A 22,074-nucleotide genomic window follows, 5' to 3' on the forward strand; every position below is an offset into this window, starting at 1 on the left:
ACAATCTTTCCAGCGTTTAATGGATTCTGTGCTCAGGGACTTCTACCACCGGTTCATCCGCCGGGCGGCCCAGATCATGCGCCCGCTCTATGAGGCTCTTAAAGACAAGGCCCCCAACCGGGACGTTGAATGGATGGCCGAGAGGATGGAAGCCTTCGAGGCTACGAAGGCTGCGCTGAGTCGTGCCGCTATGCTGGCCCACCCAACCCACGGGGCCCCTGTCTCTCTCACTACCGATGCATCGGACTGCGCTGTTGGAGCCGTATTCGAACAGTGGGTCGGCGGCGCCTGGCAACCGCTTGCCTTTTTCAGCCGTTAGCTGGTCCCCAAGGAGCGCAAATACAGCACGTTCGATAGAGAGCTCCTCGGCCTCTGGCTGGCTATCCGCCACTTCCGCTCCCTATTGGAAGGCCGTGAGTTCACGGCATATGTGGACCATAAACCCCTCACTTTCGCCATGTCCAAGGTGGCCAAGCCGTGGTCCGCCCGCCACCAACGCCAACTGTCGTTATTCTCTGAGTACACTACGGACATCCAACACATCGCCGGCAAATCCAATGTGGTCGCGGACTGCCTCTCCAGGGCGATCGTCGGCACTGTGCATCTGGGTCTCGACTACTCCCGCATGAGCGCAGACCAGGCCTCGGACCACGGGCTGCAGGCCCTCAAGACTTCTGACACGGGTTTGCGCCTGGAGGAAGTCGCGGTTGGTGACTCGGGCGTCAGGTTGCTGTGCGACCTCTCGGCTGACCAGCCTCGGCCGCTGGTCCCTGCAAACTGGCGAAGAGCTGTTTTCGAGGCGGTCCACAACCTCTCCCACACCGGAAGGAAACCGTCCGTGAGGCTAGTGGCCCAGAAGTTCGTGTGGCGCGGTCTCAAGAAAGATGTGCAGGCCTGGGTCGACTCGTGCGTGGCCTGTCAACGGGCTAAGGTGCATTACCACACAAAAGCCCCCTTGGAGCCCTTCGCTGTCCCCGAGAGGAGGTTTGACCACGTCAACGTCGACTTGGTAGGCCCACTTCCTCCCTCGCACGGATTCACCTACTTGCTCACCATGGTGGACAGGACGACCCGCTGGCCCGAAGCCGTTCCCCTCTCCTCGACGTTGTCAGACGTGGCTCCATGAAAGCAGCCCTGTGTGCCGGCTTGACGGACGGCAACTGGTTGGATAAGCTCCCGGTCATGCTCGGCCTGAGGTGCGCCCCCAAGGAGGACCTGTTGTCCTCATCTGCCGAACTCGTCTACGGCCAGCCACTGCGTGTCCCTGGCGAATTCATCCCGGACGCCACGGCGCCCTGGTCCGCAGCCAGGCAACGGTCCTCCCTGCTGGAGGCCGCAAAGGGGTTCGCGCCGGTTCCCACGTCGCAACATGGCACCCCAGCTGCCCCGTCACCTGCGCACTGCGGATTTTGTGTTTGTTCGTCATGACGCCCACCGTGGACCTCTCCGCCTCCCATACGACGGGCCGTTCAGGGTCCTGGAGCACGGGGATAAGAGCCTGCTCGTGGACATTGGCGGCAGACCCGAGACTGTTTCCGTGGACAGGGTCAAACCCGCGCACCTGGACATTGCCCAGCCTTTGGGGTTGGCCCTCCCCCCGCGCCGGGGTCGTCCCCCTTTGCCCTGTGCCCCTGCGCCTGCCGGGGTGCCCTTGACCCCGCCTGAGCCCTTGTCCCGTGACTCAATGGACAGTGCGGCCCCGCCCCCCTCGGCCTCTACAGTGCACACCCGCCGGGGTCGGGTCATCATCCCTCCATGGCACAAGGATTTTGACTGTGGGTGAATTCTGGGGGGGCTTGTGTGGTGTTTACATAATTCACCCGCGGGACCTCGAGTTGGGGTGCGGGGTTCCGCACGGACTGTTTTTGTTGTTGCGCTTCCGGAGTAAAAGGTTAACACTGTTCCCGCCGTTATGCGAGTAGTGTTTTGATATCGCTGTTTGAGATTTGACCATCCACTCCTTAAAACATCCCAATGCATAGGAAAAAAATATTGAAGGCCTTTAAATGACACATTTCGTAAAACAAGAAATGACTTTGTGGCCATTAGGATAGTCTTACACACAGAATGAAACGAAGAAAACAGTTGGGAAAATATTAGCAAATTTGATTTGATGGGGCCCCAACATGTAGCCGCCCACTTCACAGGTAAAAAAAAAATAAAATCGATATATATCTTTGAGCTTTAAAAATAAAAAAAGAAATCCTCCGCTGATATCACACGTTTTGACGTGGAGAAGAAAAAAAAACTGTTGTGATTTCAACTCAATGTCCATCGCCTTTGATGGCAATATTGTCGCTGCCAAGATGGCCGCCACGTAGACCTGTCCAGACACTGGCCCGGCATTTGAAGTGCACACCGGCACACAAACTTTGGACCGCGTGGACTCGGTCGACGACGTCACTCGTTTCGTCCAGCTGTATTTCTGTCGGTGTCGTCTGCCTCCGTGCTCTGATATGAGGATCGTGGCGTCATCATCGGCGACAATGAAAGCGGCGCTCAAGTCACATTGGGCCTGTCACAGCCTTGACGTGCGTTCCGCCGGTTGCGATGCCGTTTTCGGGCCGCCTCTCTCGGTTTCGATGTGCCCTTTCCCGGTGAGAAGCGTCCCGCGACAAGGAGATGAGGATGAGTCAGAGGGCCTTTTCAATCAAGGCACGGGTTGACGCTGCAGGAGGCAAAAGCAACACGCAGTCGGGCTCTCTCCCGAGACTAAATCCACAGCCCCGGACCGTGGTCTTCCAAACAAAAACACAGACGCACAAAACCACCCCGGACAAGAAATTTAATCCGTATAAAAAAACTGAAGGTATGTTCACTTTTCATGTTATTGCGATAAAAGCTGTACCCATTTTCTGCACTGTCGATTTGAAGTAATAACATGTTTTTTTTTAAAAAATATGAGTTTAAAAAAATATTTGTTGGTGCTCTAGACGATTCCCATCCATCAAACATCGCTACACTTTTTTTTTTTTGTGATTAAAAAATGTGCCACTACAATGGATTTGAAATGCACTTGAACTGCAGAAATCCCAAACAAATACTAAAAAGTTTGATTTATGATTGCTAAGGTGTCCAATTACTTTTAGTCCCTTAAAGAAGTGGTAAATATGATATGTTTGGGTCAGGAAAGGTGTTAATTTTGGTCTTTTTGGTATCTCAGTGCGGGTGGAACGGTGGTGAAGCTCTAGAGCGTTGTCCTCAAGAGTTCTGAGTACCAGGGTTCAATCCTGGCCCTGGATGTCTGGAGTTTGCATGTACTCTCTATGCCTGCGTGGGTTTTCTCTGGGCACTCCGGTTTCCTCCCTCATCCCAAAAACATGATTGGACACTCTAAATTGCCTCTAGGTGTGATTGTGATTGTGAATGTGACTCCATCTGTCCTGCGATTGGCTGGCAACCAACTCGGGGTGTACCCTGCCTCCTGCCCGATGACACCTGGGATTGGCTCTAGCACTCCTGCGACCCTCATGAGGATGAGTGGCTTAGAAAATGGATGGATGGATGGATCTCACTTCGACTTTTGAAATGGTCGATCCCAATATACTGCTAAACAGGTTGGAAACATGGGTAGGACTAAATGAAATGGTACTTAAATGGTTCAGGTCCTACCTGGAGGAAAGGAGCAACTTTTTAACCATTAGCATATGGTGTCCCTCAAGGGTCAGTTCTTGGACACCTCCTGTTCAGCCTGTATAAGCTAGCTTTGGGTCAAATTTTCCCAAACTTTTGTTTTGACAGTCATAGCTATTCAGATAGTTCAATTGAGGTGTTGTGCCACTGTCTAAGGCAGATAAATAACTGGATGGATGAAAATTTCCTTCCAACTAAACCGTAACAAAACTACGAATCATTTTTGGCGATAGAGACAAAAGATTGCTGTTCATAAATCCCTAAGTACTCGATGTGACCTTCAATAGTCATATCAATGAAATGAATAAAACTGCCTTTTACCATCTGAAGAAGATATCTAGAGTGAAGGCTTGCATGAGTCAAGCAGACCAGGAGAAGCTCATCCATGCTTTTATTTCAAGTAGACTTGACTATTGTAATGGTCTTCTGACTGGACTCCCCAAAAAGTATTAAACAGCTGTGGCCCGTTCAGAATACAGCAGCTTGGGGTCTGACCAGAACAAAGAGGTCAGATCACATGACTCCAATTCCAAAGTCCTTACACTGGCTTCCAGTCAGCTTTAGGATAGTGTTTAAAGTTCTTCTACTGGCCTATAAATCACGAAATGGTTTAGGTCCTGAATACATGAAAGAGATGCAAATGGAATACAAACCCAGTAGAGCTCTGAGATCGACTGACTCGGGTCAAATAGTGGAGCGCAGAGTCCAAAGCAAAGGTGGTGAAGCAGCATTTAACGATTTTGCTACAAAAAAAATTGAGTAAGTTGCTAACAGAAGTGACGTTAGCCGCAAGTGTGTGTTTCCAAATCCAGATTAAAAACACTTTTTTTTTCCATACGCGTTCATATTTCTTGCACTAAAAGCTGTTTTAATTGTACTTTTTATTTTCAAAGGTTTTTATTTTTGTATTTGAATGCTTTTAATCACATTAAGTGCTTTGAGCTACCTTGTGTATGAGATACGCTATCCAAATAAATTAGCTTTGCTAAAGAGTTTGAGGCATACAATTTGTACACAGTTGACTTGATTTGGATGCTAATACCCTCAAATTAAACCTGAAAATCTGCAGTTGGAGCACATCTTGTTTAAAACCCAATGTGATGTTTAGAGCCAAAAAGATAATTGTCAAGGTCCCAATATTTATGAAAGATAAGTAATAAAGGAAAATGTAAAAATATTTTTTTTAATGAGATTCAATATCTAAATGAACATTTTTCCTGATTTCCAGAAATTAGGCTAAAGTTGCCGCCAATCAATACCGTTTCGAAGACCAGGATCCATTCGTCATACTCAAATAGCATCAACGAGCTGAAAAACCAGAACTACGACTTGAAGCTGCAGCTGGTGGAGGTCAAGACCGAGACTAAGCTGTTGAAGAAAGTTCAGCAACGCCACACGGTGGCTCTGCAGCAATTCCATGACTCTGAGGAGGGCGTTTCTGAGGTTGGTGACATCGTCCATCTGAATTGTCTCGTGTTGAAAGGTTAACGTGTCACATCTTCAAAAAAAAGTCGTAAAAAGTTATATCAGTTTGGCTGCTGGTATTTTCATTGGAACTTAATTGTTACCCACAAAAAGCTCTGTTCCTCCTAGGTCCTAAATCAGAATGACGGCGAGGTCAGAGACTTGCAAAAGTTACTCTGTGGGACGCGGACATGCCGTAACAACCTGGCCTGGAAGCTGCAGGTCACCGAGAAAGAGCTGACCAATGTTAAAGACAGGATCCATCAGCTCCAGCAGCGGGTCATTAAGGAACAGGCCTTGCCGGCAAAGGACGAGCTATCTCGCAAGCTAAATGAGGTCTCCATCGAGTTGCAGGAGAAGGACAAGCGAATAAATGTATGTTAAGAAACAGCAGGAGGTAGTACAGTACTAAAGTAATGGACCTTTCCGAGGCCGATCTTAAGCTCCGACCCCTTAACCATGTCCCACAAGCTTACAAAATGGCGATTGAACAGAACGTTTGAAGTCGATTCTCTATCGTGTATTCCAGATAATATTGGGGTATGTTTTTTTTGCCACATGAGTCAGGCTTGTCCAAGAGAGTTCTACAGAGAGGTCTCAACTATTTCACGAATGGATATGTACACGGAATTAGGATTTTGGAAGGAGCAGGACGCAATTAATGTCAGACTTATGGCGAAACGTTGGCGATCGATGCAAATAAAGTTTGACGCCTCACAAACTTTATATCGAAATCCAACAGGATAAAATAGTGGAATTGTACTGCGCATGTAAATCAGGGTGAGTACTTTTTACTCAGAAAGATCAAGAGTAATCATTGTAGTCTTTATAAGTGAGTGGGTGTATTCATTTGATTTGGGTTGTAATGGAACCCAGTGCTCTGTCTGATGTGATACAAATAGACATTTCTCTTGCACGACATCGTGCATTTACTTATCACTAAAGTGACTCTTTGGCGTGAAATATTACATACTTCATTCAGCAGGTCAGTGATACACCAACAAAGTGAAAGTTGTTCTCCTGCAATGTATAAAGCACTGATAATAATTCAATCAAACTCAGGGAAGATACTTCTCCCTCACTTACCTGCGAACATACAACCTTGTGTTTGTTAATAATGTCCACATTTAGTTGTACGTGGACTCTTCCGCGAGCCTTAATCCATCGTAGACACTTCGTCAACTGTGTTTAGGCTTTGGAAAACGAATCGACCGGCCCCCTTGTAACCTGACCGGATATCTTTCATCAGAATTGCACGTTCCCCAAGCACATTTTCTTCATAACATTGACTTTTCCAGGCGCACGCTACTGACAACTAGCATTGCTTGTGGGACAATGTGGCGAGAGAGGCGTGTCAAGCCAGGGGTTAAGACAAAGCGGCTATCTGATTGGCTATTGTACCAGTGATTGACAGGTCGGAAAGGTCCATTAATGTGCCCGATATAACGCTACATTGTCTGTTATATCTTTTTAAATGCACACACATACAGTACATTTGACTTATATTTTTTACAACATGAAAAGGATTAAAAGTTAAGAAAGTGGGTTGCTGAAGAGTGGAATGTGGGTGAGAATTGGACCAAAGTTGTAGCTATATGGGTATTGCTGACATCTTGGTTTGAATCTACCACGAGCATACAGTTTGTCCATAAGCTTTACTTTTTCATCTGCAGGCACATTATAAAGTCTAAATATTGTTCGGTATTGTTCCAAAACAATATTTGATACTTTATATATGATGATTGGCTATAATTGCCAAGCTTATGATGTTGCGGCAAAACTCGTGGCTGACTGATCGGCCACTCATGAAAACAGTTGGCAAACCACACAAACTGCACGACACCTAAGTCGGCTTCAGCCACGTCGCTTGGTTTGCAGCCGTGTATGGCCAGCGGCCCACCAACCAAATTGCAGTGTGCCCGTCAAGGTCACTGCTGCTTCCGTGGGAATTTGGAGATAAGGGCTGCACCATCCACTAGAGAAGGGACTGAAATTCAGCAGTGGCTAAATTCACAACCTTTAGAAACATCCTTTTGAGATTTGGACCACAAATTTACATATATATAAAAGCATGGATGAGGTTCTCCTGGTATGGTTTATTTATTAAATGAAAAATAATATCCAAAGCTTCTTTGCCCTTTGTAAAAAAAAAAAAAAAAAAAAATAGTAATTGCTCCCCGAACTTACTTACTGTTTGTCTTTCACATCTCTGCGGAAATATTTTGACAAGACTTTGACTCGGCCACTCTAAAACCTTCATATTTTTTTTAAAAGCCTTTCAAATGTTGACTTTCTGGTGTTTTTTGGATCGTTTTCTTGCTGCGCAACCCAGGGGGAATCTGCTTGCAATAATTAACTGATGTCCAAACATTCTCCTTCAGGATATTCTGGTAAAGAGCAGAATTCAGTCATCCAGGTCCTGAATGCTGAAAGCAGCCCCAGACTATAACACTCCCATACACTTTTGACTGTTGTATAATCTTTTTCTGAAATGCTGTTACATTGATGCCAGATGTAACGAGAGCCATACCTTCCAAAACATTCAACTTTTGACTCATCAGTCAGTAGAATAGTCTCCCCGAAGTTTTCTTTTTTCCTTGTGGAAAAGACGTGTGGTTATGTTTTGGTCAGCATTGGTTTTTGCCTTGGAACTCTCCCACAAATTTCTACCTATCCATTTTATGAGCCGCTTCTCGTCAAAAGGGTCGCAGGAGTGCTGGAGTCTTTCCCAGCTTGTTTCAGGCGGGAGGCGGGGTACACCCTGAACTGGTTGTGAGCCCATTGCAGGGCACAGAGACAGACAACAGTGACACTCACAATCACCCAGGGGCAATTTAGAGTCTAATTAATGCTTGTTTTGGGGATGTGGAAGGAAACGAGTGCACGGAGAAAATCCACGCAGGCCCTGGGAGAACAGTGCTAACCTGTCGCGGTACCGTGCCATTCCCATGGATGCCATTTTTGCCCATTCTCTCCCTTGTCCTGAACACTGAACTTAAATGAATGATGCAGTTCTTTAGATGTAATCCTGAGTTCCTTTGTGACCGCCTGATGGAGCAATCGCTGTGCAAATAGGGTAATTTTTGTTGGCTGACCACCAAATTCCTAATTTTCTCCATTTGTGGATAGTGGCTCGCACCTTGGTTTGCTGGAGTCCTAAAACGCAAGATATGGCTTTGTAACCCTTCCCAGATTGATCAATACCAATTTCTTAATTTGTTCTTGAATTTCTTTGGATGGTGGAATTTTGTCGAGGTTATTTGAGATATTTTGGCAGATTTCATTTTGTCATACAAGTTTGATAATGATTTAATTATTTTTTTTGATTGAACGGATTTGGAGATAACCAGGCTTATGTGTGGCCAGTGAAAATGAAGTCCGCTTTCCCAAAAATGTGATTAACCGCAGTTAATACAGGATTTAAAACGTGGGAAAATTACTTTAACACAGGGCCTATTTTTGAATACTTTTCTACCTTAATAAAAAGAAAAAAATCATTTAAAATCTGTACTTTGTTTGCTTGGGTTATCACTATTGGATATTTGCATTTGTTTGAGCTTAAACATTAATGTGGGGAAACTATGGTGGGTGGGAGAGTAAAAAGATAGGAAATTATTTTTCCCAGCACTGCAACTTCATCAGCATTGCGGTTATTGAAGATAATAAACGGAAGATAGCTTTTTGTTCAGGGTTGGCACAGCATATAAGGACTTGGCTGGGGGGGTTATAACAGTTCTTTGTCCAAGCCCTGGTACACACCAATAAACTGGAAATCTGGATTTGTTTACATGAGCAAGCCACTTAGCAACCCCCCCCCCCCCCAAGTACTCAGTGTTTTCATGCGCTGCCCCTCACTCTTACATATCTGTTGATACATATAAAATGACTCATGCTCACTATATATCTTTTCTTATTAAATTATACTAAATGTTCTCTCTTGATATGTCACAGGATTTGGAGAAATGTAACAAATTACTGCGAGGTTCTCTCAATCGCCAAGCAGCAACAGAGCACAAAAAGATCAACATGGCCAGAAAGACATCCTTCTGTCTACAAACACAAGTTTATGAGTTATCCAAAGAAACTCGGGTATATACAACATTTCTCATCCTGACAATTGTTTGGTTTGAACAACAGAAGATAAAGATAAAATAAACTATCTGTAGAACTGCTTCATTGAGAAGTACACATTGTTTATTCAAACAGGACATCAAAAGAGAGCTGGAGATACACAATATTTATGCATTCAGACTCCAGAACCAACCCAAAAAGAAAGGTACGCTAAGGCAGTAGCTTGAATTAGCTGGCGTCGTGAGCGATATCGCTATGACTCCTTTTTTTATCTACAGGCAAACTAAACAAGATGGTCCAGACCGAGGTGGTCGTCTCCACGCCTCGCAGTGAGGTCGACAGTCGGACTAAGTCGGAATTATCGGAGGATGAAAAGCAAATTTTCGCCAAGCCCGTCTGTAATACGGCCAACGCTGAGAGACGTGTTTACCAGGAGAGTGTACCTCAGGAGTCCTATACCATTGAAGGTCCAAGGAGTGACCTCGAGGATGCGGGAACTCCAGGTGAGCTAGAAATGTCTCTCGGTGTAACCCAGATTTGGATATATCCATAAAACAATAAAAGAAGACAATGAATGTTTGTTAGCTCCAGCGGTTGAGACGATCCCCACTCAGCCGCCCGAGGTGAAGTCGACGATTGAGAAAGAAGCGACAGAAGAGAGGAAGCCGGACGTGGTACCGGAGCAGCCAGCGAAACAGGAGGAGGCCGCGGTCGTTTGGTTCCCAACGCCACCTGAACCCAAAGCGTTTGGACGCTCGAAACTCCAAAGACGTAAATACATTTTCTCGCCAGTGGTGGAGAACTTGCATCAGGGGAAACCAGCCTACCCCGGGCTGACCCTAAATGAATACAGATTATTACAAAGACAGAGAAAAGGTATGACTTTGAGTCGACCAAATTCAAATTCACCAGCTTGGAAATCCGATTACATAGAAGGTACCTCCCCGCGTACGATCCAGACACCCCAACCTGAAGCGGTCCCCTCTGTTCCACCGCCGGTCTCTGATTTGGAGTCGAACCCCGATGTCTCAAAAACATGAGCTCTGTTTATTCAACGCTGTTGAGTACTTGACGTCATATTGCCCTGCCACCATTTTGCACCAGCTGGTTTTAACAGCATTTTGAAGGATCAGGATTTTATTTATTTATTTATTTTTTTACTCACTTGGAATTAAAACCAGATCTAAGCATAAGAAATGCACACTCCCAACGCCAAATCAGATGAAAATAACACCTGCACACAAAGAAGTCTCAGGAGGTGTCAATAAAAGCTAAGATTTAGCTTGCCAAACATTGGACAATTTCTGGCGTGGTTATCACTTTACCGCTGAAAATGAATCGTAAAGTATTTTCAGGTATTTAAAGAACCTGAGAGGTGTCAATGTATAGTCACTACAAATCACTGATTATGATTAAAAATAAGAATCAGTTCATTTTTTTGATAGAATACCTTCTACCTCCATCCTCGTGTGTTATGTGATATTCACCATTTGTAAAACTTTGATTTAGGAAAAGGATCTGAACGCTTGAAGCTCATTTAAACATTGCACGGGTGTGGATTGTATGTTTTTGACAATCTTCCCTTTTACCTGAGCTACCTCAGCCATTTTGAGTCCTGCATTTAAAAAAAAAAATAAATCGATAGGACTCATTAGGCAAAGAACAAGTTCTATTTGGTTTAAATTAGTGACGGGTAAGGCACTGATTTGACCATTGACCTTATCTACCTCAGCCCTCTTTGTGGGATCTTCAATATTTGTGTATTTCTTTGTCAAAGAGTACTGAAAGTTTTGACACTTGGTTGAGAATGGCAACCTCTTGAAATCCCCTCATTGGACATGGACTGTTGCCGAATCCCTTCCTTGCGGGTTGGGGATTTACAGATGCAGGTTCAAGACCGAAGGATCAAAAAATTCAGAAGAGCGGAGAACTTGCAATGGATCAATGGAAGCACTGTGTGCTTGGCACTGCCCAGGACCCTTTGAGCAAGGAACCAGCCCCCCCCCCCAACTGTTTAGGGTATGACTGTTTATGCAGCTCTTTTACTCTTAAATGACTCCCTTTGTACATGTATGTGTATTCTGCTATTTGTATATGCAGTCAATTACAGTACATGATGAAAATTTATATTAAAGGAGTGTTTTCTTTCTTAAATCAGGCTGATGATACGGCAGAAGTAACTGCACTACACCTACAATGAATGGTATGAGCCATAATTTTGTCATAAACTTGCTTTTTTTTCTGGCTGCTACATCCATTTTCCTTTACCCTCAGGAAAAAAAATCAAAATAGTTCTATTTTCCGAAGTGTTCCTCCAATGTGAACACGTCATCTTCCTGCAAAGGTTCGCTACCCTGCGACTGGCGACCGGTGGAGGGTCAACCGGGATTGGCTACAGTACCTAATGACTAATAATTCCCGTTCTAATTCGGATTCTTGATTTTGATTCCACTTACAAAAGACTTGATTCGAATACTTTGGGGTCGGGGGTAGCCCATCTTTTTTTTTTTTTTTTTTAGAAGCCTGCAGGATTAAAATTAACATCCGACAGCCTGTTTGCATGCATTGTACGACAATTGGCAAGACATCGGAATATACATTTTTTTCCACCTGCTTTTTTTTTTATAACTATGCAGTATATATAAAAATATAGCTTCAAATATTTGCGTTAAATGAAAGCTGTCAAAGTGGCTCTGAGAAGAAATGTTGGACACCCCAAGCTTACCAATTGGGTGTCTATATGAGTTTTAATACTACTAGTTTTACTTTTTAGGAACTTTAGCAAGTAATATCAAACCTATGAACTCTTGTTACCTCTGCACATACTCCTTTGCACTACAACCTTGCAAGTGAAGGAATTTATTTTAAAAAGTAAGACACAGAGCTCCTGCACGTGACGTCACCATTTTCACGCCGCCATATTGCCAGTCAAAGAGCTGCTTGACATTGTGGTAGACATTGAACCGGCGGAGAATATTTACAATACCCGAGACCTGGTGTGCTGTTGGTTGTCGCAACAGACGAGACGGATATTCAAAGAGATCATTCTATGGAGAACCAGCTAAAAAGACCAGAAAATATTGATGGATTTCAGCAATTAAATATGCTGGATGGTGCCCAACCAAAATACACGTGCCTGTCACGGTCGCTTCATTTCAGGTAGGAATTATTCTTCTCAATCTCAAATTACCAGAAAGTATTTATAATGCCATGTTGTCTCATTTGAGAACAATGCGTGTTTAAAAAAAAAACTTGCAGAGGTTTACGGAGTTTCTGTGGCTGCAATCGCTTCCGTGTACATTCTATGGAGATGACTCCGTCCTCTTTTTTATTTTTTTATTTTATATAGTTAATGAATGCGAGTTTGTGTAAAATCAGGGATCATTTATTTAAATATTGGTATTTGTATTGAATACTAGCTGAAAAGATTGATGGATTCCGGCAAAGGTTAATGTGTGGCCGAACACGCTTCCCCTTTTGGGAGATGACATTCCCCCTCCCCCCTGCAAATTCCATCCCCGCCTAAAGCCCAACACCCCCCCCCCCATCCACCCCGTGTTAAACATTCCTTGGGAATCCCCCCACTTGCAACCCAAAAACACAAAACAACAGCTGGGTATCACTTAATAATGAAAAGATGGTACTTCATGGTAGTCACCCCCCCAACTTTGAAAACCTCTGCCATGACTAAAGAGAAGAACTCGCATTCACAAATTTGAGCATCCATCTGGAAATGGTGACGCCCTCAACTGACTCGTTGTGCTCTACAAACTAATGTGCTAACTATAGATGTATCCGAGTTCCACAAAGTTCCATCTTCTTTTGAATATTCAATGTTTTCAAATATTTCTACAGGAGGTGTTTTCACTGAACTGTAGTGCCAAGGTGGAACAGCATTTTAAATAGAATGGGCTTACTTTGCCGCTGAAACTTGGCATCTTTTTAGCCTTTACAAGTGCATCAAGTGAAGCTCTCAATTTACCAGTTGAGCTACGTTCCTACCCTCACCTATGGGCATAAGCTGTGGATCGTGATCGAAAGAACAAGATACACGCGGTCGAAATGAGTTTCCTCTGCAGGTTGTCCGAGCTCTCACTTAGCGATAGGGTGAGAAGATTGGTTATTTGGGAGGGGCTCCGTGTCGACTCGCTGCTCCTCCGCATTGAGAGGAGCCAGATGAGGTGGCTGGGGCATCTGATTCGGATGCCTCCTGGACGCCTCCCTGGTGAGGTGTTCCGGGTATGTCCCAGTGGAAAGAAACCCCAAGGACGAACCGGGACACGCTGGAGAGACTATGTCTCGGCTGGCTTGGGAACACCTCGGGATCCCTCTGGAAGAGCTGGAAGAAGTGGCCTGGGAAAGGGAAGTCTGGGTATCCCTGCTGAAGCTACTTCCCACCGCGACCTGACCCGGAAAAGCGGTAGATGATGGATGGATGCAAGTGCATCAACATCAAGTGTTAAGTTGTGGACTTTTAATGAAAAATAAGCAGTGACTATTCATCACTATGGGCCGGATTGGACTCACTGATGAGCCGGTTCTGGCCATGGGTGAGAATGACAATCCTGTCTGACACATTCCTGTGGTGTAAACAAGTCAAGTTCCTGCAAAATATCCTAGTTCCAGGATAAAGTTCCTGCTGTTTGAGCCTTCTATGTGCTTAGTGATTTACTCACGATGAGTCACAAATGTATTCTTGCCTCTTGACTGAAGTCAGCTGGGATGGCCTTCAGTTTCTCACGACCCCAATGAGGTCAAGTAGAATAGAGCATGGATGGATGGATGGATGGATGTCACACTACCCTTTGTGTCAGGCCCATTATTTCACAGTTTGTAAATGCACGAGGGAAGGTCGCAAAGATAAAGAATGGGCAGTGACAGGTTGTGCATTTGATGGCTGAGCCTTCCATCTGGATTTTCTGGTCTTAAGACACCTCAACTGGTATGCTGGTTGTGGAATCTGGTTTAAATTTCATTGTCCAGCGGTGATGGGCCAGCGCAGATTAGATTGACATGCCAACAACACAGAGAGGCTACATCAGAATGGACAAAAAAAAAAACAACAACAAAAAAAAAATCCAAGCCCCACGTACATGTAGAGGAAGCAGAGAAGATAGATGCAAAGAAATTAAGAGAATGGATTCCCGGAATTGTGGGGGAAAAAAACATTTATGTTGGCGTTACGGTAGATCAGCTGGTAAAGCATTGGCCTCACAGTTTTGAGGGCCGGGGTTCGATCTCGGCCCCGCCTGTGTGAAGTTTGCATGTTCTCCCTGTGCCTGCATGGTTTTCTCCGGGCACTCCGGTTTCCACCCACATCCCAAAAATATGCAACATTAATTGGACACTCTAAATTCCCCGTAGGTGTGATTTTGAGTGCGGCTGTTTGTCTCGATGTGCCCTGCGATTGGGGTGTACGATTGGGGTGCACCCCGCCTTCTGCCCGTTGACATCTGGGGTAGGCTCCAGCACATGTGAGGATAAGTGGCAAAGAAAATGGATGGATGGATAGATGGAAATTTATGTTGCTTCTAGGTCAGTGCTAGTCCATCAGAAAAGGGCCTTGCTGGACTTGACGGCTCGCCACTGAGAATTGGGTTGCATGGACAGACGTGTAGAAAAACAAATACAAAAGCAAATATCGGACTGTTTTTGTAAGAGTGACTGATTAGTTGGGGCAGAACAAACTACGATACGTCAGTGCTCTGAGCACTCGTCATTGGGATGCAGTTTCAACACTGACCCTCGTGTAAGAAAGTAACGACTTAAATCTGCGTCGTTGCTATTTGCGTCTGCGTGTGCTCAGCAAGGCGCTGGAGGCTAAACTTCGCCGTCCCGCGGCCGACTGACAGCTGAAGTTGCCAATCGGTCCTGCCTGATGCTTCAAGCCGCCAATCGCTCGCTGGAGCAGCGCGATGGCAAAAAATAACCTCTGCGCGTGCACGCTTCGCGCACTTGTGCGTGCGTGCGTGCGCCTGTTTGTCGCACCGCTTCTAATAATAGAGGCAGTCCGCCTTCTCCTTTAAGACCCTTCTTGTTGCTTACTCAAATAAGAAAAGAAGCAACATAATGGTTATCAAAGTGTTTCTCGCCACTTCATCGGGATCCACGGCGGTAAGTTTGGACTTTTATCATTGTTTTATTCTCTTTGGAAGCGGACCTTCTTTGGTGTTTTCTTCCGTGCGCCATGCAACGCCAGTCGCCTTTGAGCGATTTTAACACGGTTCTATGTTTGGTAACCCGTTTGCGGGTAAAGACCACGAGAACATTAAGGGCCGCAAATTGTCATTCCGGACTAGGCGATGTCCGCATTCGTGAACGGATCACTTTTTTTTTTTGGGGCAGTTGATTCGGTTGCGCGGCCCGGACTGCGTGCGGCTTCCCAACCAGCGTTCCTCAACCTTTGTAAAGCCAAGGCACATAATTTGCATTAGAAAAGAAATCTTTATGATATCACCCGCTAAAATTGGCACACATTTACAAAAAGTGCCTTTTGCCATCGTGAGAATGGCATTGTTCTGTCGGTCACAATGCGTCGCTGGGATTAATAAGATTTAAAAAAAACAAAACATTGCAGTTGTGAATAACAATTTTGAAGGAAAATTATTACGTGGAAAAAAGTGATATTGTATCATTTAGCACGACACATGGCACCTCTGTAAACAGTGTTGGGCGGATTACTTCGGATATTGGCTGTATTTGGTTACACTTACAAGGTACTGTTGAAAATGTAATAGTAATTACTTTCTTGAAGTGATATAACTAGTTACTGTGCATTGGATTACTTTTAACGTGAAACGCATGAATGCATTTTCTCCCAGAAATGTAATGGATTAGGCGGAACGGTGGGTCAGATGGTAAAAGCGTTGGCGCCTCAGTTCTGAGGTCCCGGGATCAATCCCGGTCCCCCCCTGTGTGGAGTTTGGATGTTCTACCCATGCCTGCGCGGGTTTTCTCTGGGCACTCCGATTTCCTCCCAAATCCCCAAAACATGCGACATTATTTGGACGCTCTAAATTGCCCCTAGGTGTGATTGTGAGTGCGGCTGTTTGTCTCGATGTGCCCTGCGATTGGTTGGCGACCGGTTCAGGGTGTCCCCCGCCTCCTGCGCGTTGACAGCTGGGATCGGCTCCAGCACTCCCCGTCACCCTTGTGAGGATAAGCGGCAAAGAAAATGGATAGTTACTCACCAGGACTGTTTATAAATTCTTGACCCTCCATAATGACCAACATTAGCGTGGTGACCCCGCAGTAAGTAGTACTCATAAAAAACGGAGGCGGATGTGTTATTCCAACAAAAGTATACGTAATTTGTTCCTCTGCTTGACTTCGAGCCGTTCCTTCCGCTTCCAGATCAAGAAGAAGCAACAAGATGTGGTGGGCTTCCTGGAAGCGTTGAAGGTGGACTACACTCAGCTGGACATCGCCTGCAACGAGGAGAACCGCATGTGGATGAGGCAGAACGTACCGGAGGAGAAGAAACCCTCCAACGGGATCCCCTTGCCCCCTCAGATCTTCAATGAAGAGAGCTACTGTGGGGTGAGTGGACAACACCAAGTGCAACGCGATTTATTAATATGTCATACAAAGATGAAATGAACTGATGATCAAATCATTTGACGTTTTTTGTTCAGGACTACGAGACGTTCTTCGACGCCAAGGAAGACAACTCTGTATATGCCTTCCTGGGATTGGCCCCTCCCCCTGGTTCAAAGGTCAAGAGAAATTATTTTTCATCCCTTCTTTTCCTCCTACGTTTAATTGTTCTCTTTAAAATGTTCATATTGTTTGATGTCAAACTCTACACCACAACATTTGATATACAGTGAGCCCCCCACATTATAGTAAGAGCTGTTTGTTTATTAAAATTTATTTTTGAGAGGGATGTCTGTATCAATCAAAACTGAATATGATAATCTTTTAAAGAGGGACATTACAGATTTATTCAATTAATCGCTTCGTTGTGGCAAACATTGTGAACGAGTCGGCCACATAATATCAGCTGATTCAGATTCACAACCATTTCTTATACATGTTAAATGAAGACCGCTGAGCAGGGCTGAAATATGTTTTATAAATGTCTGCGCGTCCCATGAATTCCAAGAAAACTGCCAAAGGAATATACTAATTTCCAAGCACTAAAATTTCAAAAATATACAGTAAAGCCTCGGTTCTCATATGTCCTCATTTTTTAACAAATCGGTTGTCAAACCAAAATTTTGAGATTTTTTTTTTTTTTTTTTTGCTTCTGTTTTCGAACGAAAATCGGGACTGAAACGCCCCCGCCAAAACACGGAAATAACATATTGCGTGGGGCCAGACCAGCTGACCCATGATGGGCTTTGCTGTGAATTCCCATGCCGCCGAAAAAACCCGTAAATGACAAAAAGCGCGCGGCGCAACCAGCGCATTTTTGTTATTCTGTATAATTCAGCCTCAGTTCACAGAGGTGTCCCGGTAGTGACTGTTGTTTTTCTTCTTATCGAGGACTACCGTATTAACCCCCAATCATGGCTCCAAAGAAGCCAAGTTGCTTGTTTAAAGTTATTCTGCACTTTTGTTAATAAAAGAAGTTTACATGGCTGGGGGCCGAGTCACGACAGATACGGCAATGCACTCCCAGCCTAGTGTACTCCACTACTAAAGCATGTATTTTAAGCAAAAAATAAATATATTTATTTAGTTATTTTACTATATAAAGTATTTAAACTATACATGTATTTCTACTATGTAGTTTATTATCAGGAAAAGCTAAAAAAAGGCTTTAAAAACGCACAATTTTTTAGGCTTGGAATGCATTATTTCTTTTTCCATTCATTGTCATGGGAAAGATCGATTTGGTTTTTGAACAAATCACTACTTGAACCGTTTTCTGGAACGGATTGTGGTCGAGAACCAAGGCATCACTGTATAAGGTATGTTTAGTGCTGTATACAGTCTAATTGACATTTTTGTAGAAAATATTTTTTTCCCCCATTTATTTTCAATTCAGCAAACCGGACTATAGCAACATTAATATCAAGTATACTGTACTTGTCACTTTTACTGACCCATGCACAAAGAAACGTCATGGATGTTTTTTTGCAATGGCAAACATTTCACTGAGTTGGTCAGGTTTGAACGGGTCCATGATCACGAACGGCACCGGACTTTTCCAAACTTCCGAACCTTCCAAACAGTCTGCATGTTGCCTTTCCGTTTAGCCGAATTCTTTCCTCAACACAGGTAGCGCCGCAGGCCAGTAGCGAAGAGCGCATCGTGGAGAATGGCACTCCCGCCGAAGAAACCACCCAAGAGGGAGCCCAAGATAACTTAATAGTAACGTTTTATTGACGCATCCTGCTTTCCTTGCTCCTTTTTCAACCGCACGTCCTCTCACCTGAACACGCTCTCACTTCCCTTCAGGTCCACGCACCCGTCCAGTCGTGGCATTAACTCTCCTCTTTGTGTTACTCAGTGGTTGCAACGTTTGAATTCAAAACCACTAAATACACCATCAGTGTCTTCACAATGATGCCGAGTTGTGTTTCCAGCACTTTTTACCCAAAACACGTTTTGCACGCTACGAGGTGGCAACGACATGCAGTGTTTTTTCTTTTAGGATGCGACAGACACCTAATGCACGTATATTATCAGATATTGTCATGTTTTTTTTTTTTTTTCAAGCAACATGACAATTGGGAAGTCTTTTTAACAAAAGACTATTTCTATGAGGTGAACATCTACAGTGAACAAAATAAGTATTTGAACACCCTTCTATATTGCAAGTTCTTCCATTGAGAAATCATGGATGACTCTGAAATGTTCATCATAGGTGCATGTCGACTCTGAGAGAGATTATCTAAAAAGAAAAATCCAGAAATCACAATGTATGATTTTTTTTTTTTTAACAATTTGTGTGATACAGCTGGAAATAAGTATTTGAGCACCTGCCTATCAGCTAGAATTCTGACCCTCAAAGACCTGTTAGTCCGCCTTAAAAAATCCACCTCCACTCCATGTAATATCCTGAATCAGATGCGCCTGTGTGAGGTCTTTAGGTGCAAAAAGACACCTGTCCACCCCATACAATCAGTAAGACTCAAACTTGTGACATGGCCAAGACCAAAGAGCTGTCCAAAGACACCAGAGACAAAAATTGTACAACTCCACATGGCTGGAAAGGTCTACGGAGAAATTGCCTAGCAGCTTGGTGACAATGTTTGACCGCTGTAATTGCAAACAAAGGCTACTGTACCAAATATTAACATTAGTTTTCTCGGGTTTTCAAATACATATTTGCAGCTGTATTACGCTGAAAATTTCAGATCCCCCATGATTTCCAAGTGGGAGAGCTTGCAATATAGCAGGGTGTTCAAATACTCATTTTCTTCACTGTACCTTCGTGATGTGCTTGTACTTCCTTTCTAGAACGTCTCCAGTTGACGTGTGCGGCACTCACTTTGCTTAACCAAGCCTAATTTATAAACCCTGATCAGCAGTTTGTTGTTTTCGCCTGACAAAAAGGACGTTCCCGAGGTAGATCAGAACGGGGACGCGTACGCCGATGAGGACGAGGCAGAGGGAGGCGAAGGCGGTGAAGAGGAAGATGTAGCGGAGCCTGAAGAAACGGATGCCACGGAAGGAGGAGGAGACCAAGAACCCGAAATTACAGTAACTTATGACCTCTAACTTGATTTTGCTTTTCATCCAAAACATTCCCTAGATGCTCTGTTTTCACGCTCAGCTTCTACATGGTCCCGTAAACATCTCCCCCCGCCTTCCCGCCACACTTTTGCTAACCTTTTGTCTTCTTTCCTGGTTGCTGTCGACGACAAGTACATCTACCGATCTAGTATCTCGACTTTGACTTCTTTACTCCTACACAAACCTTCTTACTCTTATCGTTAAAGTACCCCGATGTTTTACTGTTTTTCTTTTGTCTGGATGTCTCACTGTTGATGAGCATGTGATGTGAAAAAAATTAATAAAAATTCCCTCAGTGTCCTTGTCAAGCTGTGAGGCAGGTCCTTCCTCACAAAGTGTGTATTGTGTGCCGTCAATTTTCCACTCTAACTTTGTCATCTTTCTGTTAACAGGGTCACGCAGAAGAGGATGAAGAACAGGTATGTATATCTTTTTTTTTTCTTTTAAATTTGATGGGAAAATCTTTTTCTTTTCCTCTACGGTTCAATTTCCATTCCTGGTCACACTTGTTGCTAGTTAGAATTCACACGACACGGTCGTTTTCTGTCCCCAAGCCCAGTAGAAACGTTTGCCATATTTATTTTTTCTTGGCAATTCGGAGAGTGGTGGTGGTGTGTTTCGCTGCCCCACACAACAATAACTCTGCAAAACAAATCTGTTGTGTATAAAATGAGTATTGTTAGAAAAAAAATTAAAAGAATCCATTGATTCCGATGCACCAATGATAAGACAGTCAAACATCAAATATCAGTTCTTCGTTTGCCTTATGGCTGATAGCGGACAATAAAAATTAAAACCTCAAGTTTAGACATATGGAAATGTACTGAAAAGATAGGAAGATATTTGTTTTATCATTCCTTTAAGTGTGGGGAAATTTACATACTGTATTAAAAAAATGGCAATCAATATCTTTTATTCTGTGATCTTGCTTTTGCTCTCAACCAACTTTAACCACATTTTTCCATCCTTCCAGTAACATGGAACCTTTAAGGTCAAACATGAGCTTCATATGAAGCTGCTGGACGTATGTGTCATTAATTTTTTTCTTTTCTTAAATAATAGATAGGAGGGGCGGAACAGTGGATCAGCTGGAAAGCGTTGGCCTCACAGTTCTGATATCCTGGGTTCAATCCCAGTCCCGCCTGTGTGGAGTTTGCATGTTCTCCCCGTGCTTGCGTGGGTTTTCTCCGGGTACTCCGGTTTCCTCCCACATCCCAAAAACACGCAACATTAATTGGAGGCTCTAAATTGGCCATAAGTGTTATCGTGAACGTGGCCTCGCGATTGGCTGGCAACCAGTTAGTGGTGTACCCCACCTCCTGCCTGTTGACAGCTGGGATAGGCTCCGGCACTCCCCGCGACCCTCGTGAGAATAAGCGGCAAAGAAAATGGATGGAGGCTTGTTGTCAATGGCAATATTAATTGCGACGGAGCGGGCGTCACACAGTGTGGTCACCCTGTTCCGGTTTCTCAGGACGTACTTGATTGCAAACTTTTGTGTTGTATGTGAGTGCAAAGTCAAGGCTGGTTGCAGTTTCTGCAAGCCCAAACAATCCTTCTGGCAATCAGAGGATGTGAGACTCGAATCCAGAACAAAGGGCAGTTAGTGGTCTTTCTACAAGCTTACAGCACCTGGTATTCCCAGGCGATCTCCCATCCAAGTACTAACCAGGGCCAAAGTCGCTTAGCTTCCGAGATCTGACGAGGGTAGCATGGCCGTAAGATCTTGGCCCACTGTAATAATGATTTAAAAAAAAAAAAAAAAAAAAAGGAATATATTTGAAATAATATGGTTACCTTTAAAACAGGCAGAACCATTTTATGGTGAGTTTAAAGGTACAGTAGTTTTTCTGAAACTTTTCGTATTTTCTGCACTATAAAGCACACCGGATTATAAGGCGCACCTTCAATGAATGCCCCATTTTCAAACTTTTTTCATATATAACGTATTATAAGGCGCATAGAATAGAGGCTACAGTAGAGGCTGGGGTTACGTTCCGCATTCATTAGATGGCGCTGCACTAAAAGGAATGTCAGTCAAACTTTATTAATAGATTATAAACCAGCGTTCTGAGAATTCCGTTCTCTTCCAAAATGATTGAACAGTTGTTTTATTATTTTCCCTGAGGTAAAGTCAGTGACGTAGTACTGTAGTAGTAGTAGTAGTAGTAGTACTATAGGAGCCATTTTGGGTTCTTTACACAAACACCCAAATGAAAA

General features: G+C 44.2%; 2 protein-coding genes across 9 annotated transcripts in view; both read left to right on the top strand.

The window, feature by feature from the left end:
* Positions 1 to 1,821: 1,821 nt before the first annotated feature.
* Positions 1,822 to 11,295, top strand: LOC133505281 (putative leucine-rich repeat-containing protein DDB_G0290503). Its single transcript, XM_061828381.1, has 7 exons — positions 1,822 to 2,809; positions 4,862 to 5,076; positions 5,227 to 5,472; positions 9,049 to 9,186; positions 9,304 to 9,373; positions 9,447 to 9,671; positions 9,754 to 11,295. The coding sequence occupies exons 1-7, from the start codon at positions 2,623 to 2,625 to the stop codon at positions 10,206 to 10,208; spliced, it is 1,536 nt and encodes a 511-aa protein (XP_061684365.1). The 5' UTR covers positions 1,822 to 2,622; the 3' UTR covers positions 10,209 to 11,295.
* Positions 11,296 to 14,959: 3,664 nt separating this feature from the next.
* sh3bgr (SH3 domain binding glutamate-rich protein) overlaps positions 14,960 to 22,074 on the top strand; it is a 37,276-nt gene continuing 30,161 nt past the window's right edge. For 4 of the 8 annotated variants that reach the window (XR_009795994.1, XM_061826786.1, XM_061826788.1 and 1 more), the window contains exons 1-6: positions 14,960 to 15,282; positions 16,522 to 16,707; positions 16,803 to 16,883; positions 18,394 to 18,486; positions 19,675 to 19,821; positions 20,247 to 20,273. Coding sequence is in view for 7 of the 8 variants with exons in the window: in XM_061826786.1 (XP_061682770.1) it covers positions 15,238 to 15,282; positions 16,522 to 16,707; positions 16,803 to 16,883; positions 18,394 to 18,486; positions 19,675 to 19,821; positions 20,247 to 20,273 (579 nt within the window). In the remaining variant the exon portion in view is untranslated. The remainder of the gene's footprint in view (positions 15,283 to 16,521; positions 16,708 to 16,802; positions 16,884 to 18,393; positions 18,487 to 19,674; positions 19,822 to 20,246; positions 20,274 to 22,074) is intronic. The other 4 variants (XM_061826790.1, XM_061826791.1, XM_061826792.1 and 1 more) reach the window with 2 other exon arrangements.

The sequence above is a fragment of the Syngnathoides biaculeatus genome, chromosome 8, assembly GCF_019802595.1.
Source record: "Syngnathoides biaculeatus isolate LvHL_M chromosome 8, ASM1980259v1, whole genome shotgun sequence".
NCBI lineage: Eukaryota > Metazoa > Chordata > Actinopteri > Syngnathiformes > Syngnathidae > Syngnathoides > Syngnathoides biaculeatus.